This window comes from Camponotus floridanus, unplaced genomic scaffold (assembly GCF_003227725.1).
Source record: "Camponotus floridanus strain SB8 unplaced genomic scaffold, Cflo_v7.5 scaffold420, whole genome shotgun sequence".
NCBI classification, from domain to species: domain Eukaryota; kingdom Metazoa; phylum Arthropoda; class Insecta; order Hymenoptera; family Formicidae; genus Camponotus; species Camponotus floridanus.
The window spans coordinates 40,532-53,144 of NW_020229571.1; the positions used below are offsets into that span (position 1 = coordinate 40,532).

Sequence of the window (12,613 nt, forward strand, 5' to 3'; positions counted from 1 at the left end):
CGCGTTCGATAGCGCCAGTAGTACCTTAACCTACCGCAACCTACCATGACAAGGAAGCAGCGGTACTTGCAGTCGCCGAGTAATTATCGTCGCATTGTCGCGTCGTGTAGTAACGTGTCCGCGCGTGTTTCTTTCATCGAGTGATTTTTAATCGCCAACAGTTATTATTCGACAGTGATTAGTGATAGAGTCATCAGTAAATTTCTCGTCTCATCGATTGAATAAATAAATGTGATTACGTTAAAGTTTATAAAAGAATGCAGTTCATAAAAGAAGAAAAACTTTCAGTTAATAATTTAGTGTGGATTTCTGTCTTGTGCAACGTGATATCTACGTTAAATTTGAGAACGTACGATCTATCGGAAAATTCATTTCTCCTTCAAGCAATTACAGCAATACATCAGAAGTCATCGAACAAGGTAATAATAACTATTTTTTAACGTTATGTGAAAACGGATCTCGGGAAGGACAGAGGGACAGTGTGTCAAAGAAAATTCGCGAAAAGAGAGGGGTTTTTAGTGGGTAGGGAGTACCGAGTTGGTAATTCGACTTGGTACTCGAGTCCCACATAACTCACTGGATCGACCGGTGGGTATGCATAAAATGCATTTTCCCCTCTCGTAAAAAAAAAAAAAAAAAAAAAAATACACGTGAGAGAGTGAGCGAATGAAAGAGAGAGAGAGAGAGCGAGAGAGAGAGAGAGAGCGAGAGAGAGAGAGAGAAAGAGAGAGAGAGAGAGACAGACAGACAGACAGCAGACAGAGAATGTATGTGTCGCATGTGTGTCTGTGTGTATAGCGATCAGCTGATCGCAGCAGGCGCCCCGCGTAAGCGCCCGCGTCTGACGGGTCTCGCGTCACCCTTGCCTGCCTCTTGTATCCGACCCGTCATGCGTTAACTTCTTTCTTTAATAATTCGAAAACTAAACTTCGGACGAAATTTTGCAAAATGAAAAATCGTCTTAGAATTGACTCAACAATGTGTCATTTTACGGACACAGGGGTTATTTTGAATCACCCTGTATATATATATACAGGGTCTACCAAAAGTGTGGAAACCCCTAAATATCTCGAAAAATATACGTTTTACAGAAAAGTGTTTCCAACAAAAGTTGTAGGATTTAAGAAGATCTATATACTGATTCTATCAGTTTGACCTTGGATGGCGTCGTCAAGGTCAGGTCAAGGTCACATTGACTTTTTTAAATGACACCCCCTACATTTGATTGCATATTCTTATAGCTTAATTCAAGAGTTTTCCAAAACACTATAATAATGTTCATTTTTATTAAGTACTTTGCGAGTTATGAGGGTTGAATGATAGAGTAGCGCCGGTATTAACATTATCCAAGGTGTACTACATGGAGGTTACTCGCTCGGATTTGCATCTGTTGTGTGTGTGATCCAGCTAACTAAGGCAAGATCGATTCCTCAACATATCCTCATATTTCGCTGAAGTCAAATTGCCAAAAAATTGCTCCATAAAACGTGTATGAAACGTCTCGTTAGTTCCTTCATTTACCGCTATGTGACGCACTACATGCAGTCTAACTCGCATTTAAAATTCAACTAAGAATGTATAAAGCTATCAAAGAACGAGCACCTTCTAACTTCAGCTTTGAGCAAGCAGAAATTAATTGTTATCGTCCAAATACAACGTACGATTAATTAAAATTAAACGTTTTAAAAATGGCTGGCGACTTGTCGGAACGTGAAAGAATCACTATCCTCATGATGCGTGGATGGGGTGATAACGAAAGATCGTTCTCTGATGTCGTTCGATTATTTAATGACACGTATCCGAACCGTCGAATTAATAAGTCCACTGTGTTAAAAACAATAGAACGTTTTAGACAAACTGGTAGCGTAAGAAATCGCTCTAAGTCAGGAAGACCATTGTCTGCAACCAACGAAGAAAAACAACTTGATGTTCTGCAGACATTTATTGAAGATCCCAATTCTAGTGTTCAGAGAGTCGCTCAAACTCACGATATTGCTCCCATGTCGGTTTGGAGAATTTTAAAGAAGAACAAGTTCCATCCATATAAATTGCAATACGTTCAAGAATTGCAAAACGGAGATGAGGAGCGTCGTATACATTTCTGTGAAAGAATGATGGCACTAATAGATGTCCGGCCCATCTTCCCTTATCAAATTGTTTTCACAGACGAGGCAACTTTTACCTTAACGGGAGAAGTTAATAATCAAAATTTTCGTTTCTGGTCAGATGAGAATCCGAATTGGGTGCGGGAAACTCACACACAACATCCACAAAAAATAAATGTATGGTGCGGAATAATAGATGGCTATTTAATAGAGCCGTTTTTTTTTGAAGAATATTTGAACGCTCAAAGGTATGAGAGATTACTTGTTGATCAAATAATTCCAGCCATACAGAATACTTTTCCAAATAATTTCCAAGAAATATGGTTTCAGCATGATGGAGCTCCTGCTCATTTTGGTGCAGGACCACGTCGTATTTTAAATGAGACTTTTCCGCTACGGTGGATAGGAAGAAGGAACGGAAATGAGGGAGGAGAGGATTGGCCACCTCGGTCACCAGATCTAACTCCTCTTGATTATTATCTATGGGGATATCTGAAGAGTAAGGTTTACAGAACAAAACCTAAAACCATTCACGAATTGATACAGCGAATAAGGGATGAAATGGCTTTGATACCTTTTGAAACGAATCGTAAAGTCATTTCTACATTCTACCAAAGATTAGCATATTGTCAGGAAGTAAATGGCAGCCACTTTCAGCATTTACTTTAACACATTGAAACACATTTGCAATCGTTTGGTGCAACCTAACCTGATCTCTGTATACACGCATCGCACGCACGCACACGCACACATTTCGAACAATTATTATGATAAATGAGCATCCACAAATTTATTTACTGTTTACTATGTCGATTGCTTTCCAGGTCTTTAAATGCTCGATTGTAATTTGGTTGGGTCTTTGCTTTTGCTGACTGGATCCACGACCGATCTTGCCTTAGTTAGCTGGATCACACACACAACAGATGCAAATCCGAGCGAGTAACCTCCATGTAGTACACCTTGGATAATGTTAATACCGGCGCTACTCTATCATTCAACCCTCATAACGCAAAGTATTTAATAAAAATGAACATTATTATAGTGTTTTGGAAAGCTCTTGAATTAAGCTATAAGAATATGCAATCAAATGTAGGGGGTGTCATTTAAAAAAGTCAATGTGACCTTGACCTGACCTTGACGACGCCATCCAAGGTCAAACTGATAGAATCAGTATATAGATCTTCTTAAATCCTACAACTTTTGTTGGAAACACTTTTCTGTAAAACGTATATTTTCCGAGATATTTAGGGGTTTCCACACTTTTGGTAGACCCTGTATATATATATATATATATATATATATATATATATATATACTCATTGGGGAAAGAAAGGCTTATAAATCATTTCATATTTATATGATAATCATAAAGAAATTATGTAGGTAAGCGTAAATGTTTCCCTTTGTTTTATTATTTTACATATTTATAAATGTTAACTTATTATTTCTTTTGTTAATTCTTATGCGTTAATTTTCATTGATATTATAAGGGATCTTTTATATATATTAATTATATGAATTTAATTCTCTATAATATGGCGATTAATTATTATTGTTAGTAATTTGCTTTACGCGTATTTACTTATAATTGGATTATATAATATATGTATTGTATGTGTCCGATTTATATATTATTAAAATTTATATCCTTGGTTATTGGTTGGACATTTGTCATGAAATAATTTAATATTAATGTACAACGTTAAATTGAGAATTTTTATATTTTGATTATATTATCTTGGAGGGTCATTATTCTCTTCGATTATTTTATAGGAAATTGTATATAGACCTTTTATTAATTACGATTGTTCTTTTTCAGGTTTCTAGTGGTGAGAATCTACATATAAGAGAGAGTCTACGTGGGAAAAAGAGAGATGTTCAAACCTATAATTTGTGCTACAAGATTCCAGCGATATATATACAGGGTTGGGCAAAAGTCCGGAAACGGTCAAATAAGGTCTCGAAAAGGATCAACTATAGCGAAAAATTGTAAATAGCAAAGTTGTAGGGCTTAAAAAAATGTACCTAATGATGACTAAAAATTTTACTTTGAGTGGAGGGCGAAGATCATATAAAAGTCAAATTGAATTTTTTAAATGGAACCCCCTATTTTTCATTACATATTCTTGTAGCTTATCTCGAGAGCTTCCGAAAACACTATAATTAAGTACCTTTTTATTAAGTACTTTTTGAGTTATAAGGCTTGAAATAATTTCTTAATTTTACATAAACCATAAAATATCTAGTAAACCATTCATTTTTCGATTATCTTACCTTCATACTTTTATGTACAAAATAATGAGAGGAATCAATTGGTGTAAAGAAAACACATAGTTGTTTCTAAGAAAAAATATGTAATTTGCAATTAACAATTCCATGCAACAACTATGTGTTTTCTTTACACCAATTGATTCCTCTCATTATTTTGTACATAAAAGTATCAAGGTAAGATAATCAAAAAATGAATGGTTTACTAGATATTTTATGGTTTATGTAAAATTAAGAAATTATTTCAAGCCTTATAACTCAAAAAGTACTTAATAAAAAGGTACTTAATTATAGTGTTTTGGAAAGCTCTCGAGATAAGCTACAAGAATATGCAATAAAAAGTAGGCAGTTCCATTTAAAAAATTCAATTTGACTTTTATATGATCTTCGTCCTCCACTCAAAGTAAAATTTTTAGTCATCATTAGGTACATTTTTTTAAGCCCTACAACTTTGTTATTTACAATTTTTCGCTATAGTTGATCCTTTTCGAGATATTTGACCGTTTCCGGACTTTTGCCCAACCCTGTATATATAAGCGTAAACGTTCTTATTATTATATTTTTGTTTATTCCTTTGGTTCAACAAAATGTTTTATAAATTGATTTTATTTCATTGAAAAATTCTTGTTAATTTCTGGTTAATACATAATGTATTTATTTAATAAATTCTGTATGTCATGAAGAATAGTTAGGGGACTTTTATTTATCCGACGGCCCAAGCAGAGGCAAATATAGATTCTAATTTATTTAATTTATTCTCTTGAATTTTAAGTTATTATATTTATAAATTTTGTTGATGATTATCAGGTACATTTTGTTGCTCCGTTTTGTGTATCTATGTGTATGTCTTGTTTAATAATTAGGTTAGTAGGATTAATATAGTGATTTTATTTCAATATATATATATATATATATATATATATATATGTGTGTGTGTTAATAGAATTGATTATAATCAAATATATGTATAGTATATGTATATTTTGAGTAAGGTATAATTTGAGTAATATTTAAGTCTTATAGTTCTCCTAAATAGTAATGGAGATGTTAGACACAAAATTTCAGATATATATATATATATATATATATATATATATATATAAGAGGCGGTATTTATGTATATTTAAAAATGTAATCTTATTTTAACAAATCTGTTGGTCGTATTAGAGTTTATTATTAAAAGTGTCATGTATAAGAGTTATAATTTTCTTTTAAACGTATTGTACGTTTATTCTCGGTTATTTATTCGTAATGTAATGAGTACGTATTTTTACTAAGTGGCTTTATATGAATATATATATATATATGTCACTATTGTAAGGACGATTTTATTTAATTTTCGCGCAGAGTTTATTTTATTAATTATTTGTATTAAGCATTCTTGCTTGTAAATCAAGTCTTTGCGTCTCCTTTTATATGGTTAGGTCCTTAAGGTTACATTGTTAATAATTATTTAAAAGGGCCTTGTGGAGCAATTCCATTAATGTTAATCGTTGAGGGTTTTGATTCTTACTTATATAAGAGTATTTCTTGTCTCTAATGGAAAATATGAAATTGCTACATTTGGCTTATATTGATTGATTTTCCTTTACAGATTCTTGAAATTGGAAATCTATGTACGAGTATACACGTATAAGGGGGAAAATATTCTATATTAATATTTGAAGAGTGTGAATTATATATATATATCGGAAGGATAATTGATCTTACATTTTACGATACTTCAACTAGAGCTTAAATCTATTCTACGTAAGTATATATTTTCCCTTTTTTTTCTTTTATATCATATATTGTTTTTTTTTGTTAACAAAATGAATCGTTATTGAATCTGTTTCATTACGATTGATTGTTTGAATAATAAGAAATATTTGTAAATATATATATATTTTAGATTTGAAATTCTTTACATTATTATGGCTTTATGATTTTCAATATTTTTAATTAAAGTTTATTCAATAAGTTTCCGATGATAACGGTTAGGTCCATTTTGTTAGGTTTTGTCTATATATATATATATATATATTTAAATATATTTGCTAATGCTGGTTTTACGGTTAGTTCCACTAGTATAACGGAATTTTATATAGAGTAATAACTATATGATAATATTATGACTTTTTATTGATATTTCTTTATAATTTTCAGGTATTCTGTAGCGACTTTCAATGAGTGTACTACACATATGCTGTCAGCGCGGGACAGATATATATATATAGACGTTATTATATAACAATAGTAGGTAAAGATTGTGATATAGATATAGTTTTGAAATTTTAATATGTAATATAATATAGTAATATATTATATAATATATAAGGATTATGGAAAAATTTTATTGCGGGACGTAACAATAGCATACCATGATGCGAAATTCTGAACTAACCTGAAATGAATGCTTTTAATCCGAATAACGCACGCCTATACGACATAATAACGTGAATTAAACGCTTTTTTTCAAGATAGCATGCGATGATGCGAACTACTGAATTACATGGAAATGAATGCTTTTAATCCGAATAACGCACGCCTATATGACGTAATAACGTGAATTAAACGCTCTTTTTCAAGTTAGCATACCATGATGCGAAATTTTGAACAAACCTGAAATGAATGCTTTTAATCCGAATAACACACGCCTATACGACGTAATAACGTGAATTAAACGCTTTTTTTCAAAATAGCATGCGATGATGCGAACTACTGAATTACATAGAAATGAATGCTTTTAATCCGAATAACGCACGCCTATACGACGTAATAACGTGAATTAAACGTTTTATTTCAAAATAGCATGCGATGATGCGAACTACTGAATTACATAGAAATGAATGCGTTTAATCCGAATAACGCACGCCTATACGACGTAATAACGTGAATTAAACGCTCTTTTTCAAGAGAGCATGCGATGATGCGAAATTCTGAACTCACTTGAAATGAATGCTTTTAATCCGAATAATGCACGCCTATACGACGTAATAACGTGAATTAAACGCTTTTTTTCAAGATAGCATGCGATGATGCGAACTACTGAATTACATAGAAATGAATGCTTTTAATCCGAATAACGCACGCCTATACGACGTAATAACGTGAATTAAACGCTTTTTTTCAAAATAGCATGCGATGATGCGAACTACTGAATTACATAGAAATGAATGCGTTTAATGCGAATAACGCACGCCTATATGACGTAATAACGTGAATTAAACGCTCTTTTTCAAGATAGCATGCGATGATGCGAAATTCTGAACTCACTTGAAATGAATGCTTTTAATCCGAATAACGCACGCCTATACGACGTAATAACGTGAATTAAACGTTTTATTTCAAGATAGCATGCGATGATGCGAACTACTGAATTACATAGAAATGAATGCTTTTAATCCGAATAACACACGCCTATACGACGTAATAACGTGAATTAAACGCTCTTTTTCAAGATAGCATGCGATGATGCGAAATTCTGAACTCACTTGAAATGAATGTTTTTAATCTTAATAATGCACGCCTATACGACGTAATAACGTGAATTAAACGCTTTTTTTCAAGATAGCATGCGATGATGCGAAATTCTGAACTTACTTGAAATGAATGCTTTTAATCCGAATAATACACGCCTATACGACGTAATAACGTGAATTAAACGCTTTTTTTCAAAATAGCATGCGATGATGCGAACTACTAAATTACATAGAAATGAATGCTTTTAATCCGAATAACGCACGCCTACACGACGTAATAACGTGAATTAAACGCTCTTTTTCAAGATAGCATGCGATGATGCGAAATTCTGAACTCACTTGAAATGAATGCTTTTAATCCGAATAACACACGCCTATACGACGCTATAACGTGAATTAAATGCTTTTTTTCAAGATAGCATGCGATGATGCGAACTACTGAATTAGATAGAAATGAATGCTTTTAATTGTTACGTCCCGCAACAAAAACACTTATGAATAAATTTTTTCTTTTATTTTCTATTTCTTTCCTTAATTATGTTATAAAAAAGATTAATCTTTACTATAAAAAGAGTCTAGTGAACGTACACACTCTTATATATATACCGTACTACTAATAATCTCTATAATAAAATTTCGCTATACCAGTAGACCTAACCGAAAAACCAGCTATATAGTAGTGATAGATAATATACATATATACAAATAAAATTAACAAAATGAACCTAACCACAAGTATCAGAAATTTATTGAATAAATCGTAATTAATCATTAAATAAAAGGAGAAATTATAAAATAAAGAATTCTAGAAATCATATACACATGTATATATATCTTTATTAGTTGATTAATATAACAAAATTCAACAAAGATTCATTTTGTTAAATAAAAATAAAAATACTAACAAGTAAAAAGAAAATAAATGCTTACAATAAACTTAAGCTTCTGTCGAAATGTAGTAAGTAGAATCAGCTATCTTCCCAACGCATATATGCGATTCATGTCCTTCGAAAGAATGCCTTTCTCCTCGTTATAAATGTATATAATTCCATCTGGAGAATCTGTGAAAAATTAATTAATATAAGCTAAAACCAATAAATTCCATTTAAACATTTTCTTCAAGCAAAAGAAACAATTGTCATCAAAAATTTAAAAGTTCTCAACAATTAATATAATAAGATTATTTTACAAAATAATGATAAAGGAAAATAATAAAAATGTAATATAAACTCGGAAACTTAACCATATAAAACAAAATCAATATAAGAATTTAATTTATATACTTGAACCCAATAAAATTCATATATAAATAAATTTAACAAATACTCTTTACATTTCACGATATACATATAATAAACAATAACATTTTATAAAGAATTAAAATACTAAGTATAAAATCAATACATATGATATAACTAATTAATAAAATGAATAATTATATGAATACTAGACATCTTTATTAACAATATTATTAAGTAGCTGATAGTCTGCATGAATAATCAAAATTATTAATAGTCATTAAGGAATATCCATGAAAATGCAAATACGAATATAAGGTATAAATCATTAATCACATATATAATATATGCAATAAAGTTTCGTAAAACGAATATTTAAAAATAAAATACTTAATTCAACATTAGTATGTTGACGCCTTCTCAAATCAATGTAATAAATTTTAACAATTCAATTAGAACATTGTCTGAGTAAATTAAAAATTAAAATAACAATTAAATATCTCAATATAACAAGTAATTTTGATCTCCAGGAAACTCAATAAACATTTCACATAAAACCTATATATACATATATACAATAAATAATAATTTTATTCAGTTAAATGATTAATTTAAAATTTCGAACAATAAATATTAATATAAATATATTAACCAAAGAATGAATTTAACACTTACATCTTTCATTACAAGAACAATATTCATAAAATCCTAACTGGTAGAGATCAATTGAAATATTGAATAATAGTATATAGCAATTCTCTTTTCAAAAAGACCATTTTGATTCTGAGAACCTGTAAAAGAAATAAAATAATTAATATACATATTAAAAATAATAATTATTATTCTATGTTACGTTTTGAGATTTCGTTGTTACGTCTCGATCGTAACTTCTCACGTATTTATTTGTTACGCAATTGTAACTTCTCTCTATTTCTTTTTCAGGGCAACCTGCCAAGCCGGCTATACCCTAGGACGCCGAGAGACTAAGAATCTTTTGCGCTTCTTTCAGGAGAGGGATTGACGATGGGAAATAGATTAGGTGCGTTGAACCTGACCCAATTTATCCTTTTTGATCTGTTTTCTTTTATTAGTTTACTTCCTTAGAGCTTTACAAATCCTTTATTATTGTTATTATTGTTATTATTTGACAGTTGTAGATAGTGTATATCGTTATATGTATAGATGTGTGTATGTAGTTAATGTTCTTCTCTATAGCATTTCTAAGGCGATATCTAGATATGGTTATTATTCGCGGTTGTTGAAGAAATTATCTCGCTGCAAGTATTCGTAGATCTCGATAAAATCTTCGTCTGTTAGTCCTGCGAGGGGTTGGATACTGCTTGGTAAGACTAGGTCCTCTGGTTCCGGGTAGAAATTTGGTTCAGGGGGATCCAGAACTTGACCTGGGTTGGATGGACCAGCCTCAGTTTCTGTGCTTTGTTCTATGGGTCTTCGTTCTTCCGGTATGGAAGGAAGATCTTCCGGTGTCCTGACCGGCGAGTAGCTGGGATTAGATGAATCCTGGATGGGGGAGTAATTGGGCGATGGCGGCCTGGCTCTGGGCTGTTGTTCCTCTTGAAGAACCGCTGGAGGGTTTCGGGGAGGACGATAAGGGTATGCGCGGGAGGGCGCGAAACTACGCACTGGAGAGTACCTTGTTACTCTGCTTGTTAAGTCGTTCTCGTCGGCAAACAACTGACGAGCTGTAGGGAGCCTAAGTACCGACCGGGAGGCACGCCTGCGGCGTATACCCGCGGCACGGAGGGGAATTTCGCGTCCAACGGAAGAAGTTCGGCGGGGGTTAACCATCTACCGAGGGAATACGACTATTTAGTATGTTTGATGCGATTGATTTAACACAAAAGGGGTTTACTTACGATGATGCGTAGAAAGGTACCTGTTAAGATGAATGGTTTTATAAGGTAAATGTAGTCACAGCAAGGTGGTTCATAGAGTTAAGACGAATAATACGGCTTAACGGATTATTATGAGATAAACGAATGTAGATTATGATAGTATATCTCACTCGTTCTCATATCATGGTTGAAACGTTCGGCTATATACAGTTCATTGGGGTACAGCAATTAATGATTTATTTAATATATTTTGAATTTTTCAGGGGCATGCGGTTGCACCGCGAGGTCCGGAGATTCAGGGGGTACAGACAAGGATACGGGTAAGAGCGGCTGGCTTACTTCAGATAAGTATAAAATTCATAAAATGTTTTCGATAGTTAACTTGTAAGCCAGTGCATAAATTCTATTATTTCGACAGATCCTCTAGGAGCGAGTCTTAGATTCTGAGTCTAGTATCGATGTGCAAGACGTCACGTCACAGCGGCACAGGATCCACGGAGAAATTCTTGCAAAGAAGCTCTCCGTGAAAGCGGCAGAGGAGTAGAATTTGCTACTCAATGCACATCGAGTGACTAACTCGAACGACGCTACACTCTAGGATACGCTTCGAGCGTTCTCAGAGGGTCGGTTGAAATTTAAATTATTCAACTCAAAAGAAAAATTTAAAGTCTGTATACGGACAGGTAGGATTCGGGGAAAATTGTCGTACAACGGATGATAATTTATCTAGCATATACTGAATTTCCAGGAGCATGCGGCTGCACCGAGAGGTCTGGAGATTCAAGGATACAGACGAGGATACGGGTGGAAGCGGCTGGCTTACTTCAGATAAGTATAAAATTCATAAAATGTTTTGATAGTTAACTTGTAAGCCAGTGCATAAATTCTATTATTTCGACAGATCCTCTAGGAGCGAGTCTTAGATTCTGAGTCTAGTATCGATGTGCAAGACGTCACGTCACAGCGGCACAGGATCCACGGAGAAATTCTTGCAAAGAAGCTCTCCGTGAAAGCGGCAGAGGAGTAGAATTTGCTACTCAATGCACATCGAGTGACTAACTCGAACGACGCTACACTCTAGGATACGCTTCGAGCGTTCTCAGAGGATCGGTTGAAATTTAGATAATTCAACTCGAAAGAAAAATTTAAAGTCTGTATACGGACAGGTAAGATTCTGGGAAAATTGTCAATATATTTAGAATAAATCAACCTAATATACGAAGTTATTATCAAGGTTGATTAAGAATGATTATTATTTTATTATTTCCTTACCGGATGACGGGATCAATGGAAGAATAAAGGCACCGCTGCTCCTTCCCTGGATTGCTCGACCTCGGTGAGAACCTGAAGAAGTGGCAAGGCAGCGCAGAGAATGGCCAAAGACTCAGAGGTTGCTGGATGGTAGCACTTTATTAAAGTGTTAATGTTGATACAGCTCTCTTAATAGAGATTGAGACTAAGTCCCGAAAAAAAAAATCAAAATCGCGACTAAGTTATTTTCGAATAAGTTAAGGTGTCCGGTAGGCTTCTAGGTTTTTCCTCTTCGAGAGCTGGAGATCTGATGGGCGTAGAGAGAGCTGAGACACAGGCGAGTTAATGGCGCAGAGACACACCGGCGGCGGCGGCGGCGGCCTTATATACCTTCCTCTGGTTCGATGTTTAATGGTAGGGAGAAGAGGTGGGCC

The 12,613-nt window shown here is 33.4% G+C and overlaps 1 protein-coding gene across 1 annotated transcript; it reads right to left on the reverse strand.

The window, feature by feature from the left end:
- Positions 1 to 10,312: 10,312 nt before the first annotated feature.
- Positions 10,313 to 11,012, reverse strand: LOC112639002 (proline-rich extensin-like protein EPR1). Its single transcript, XM_025411722.1, has 2 exons — positions 10,950 to 11,012; positions 10,313 to 10,881 (listed from the first exon to the last, which is right to left on the reverse strand). Exon 2 carries the CDS (start codon positions 10,879 to 10,881, stop codon positions 10,318 to 10,320), a length of 564 nt encoding a protein of 187 aa, XP_025267507.1. The 5' UTR covers positions 10,950 to 11,012; the 3' UTR covers positions 10,313 to 10,317.
- Between the last annotated feature and the right edge of the window lie 1,601 nt (positions 11,013 to 12,613).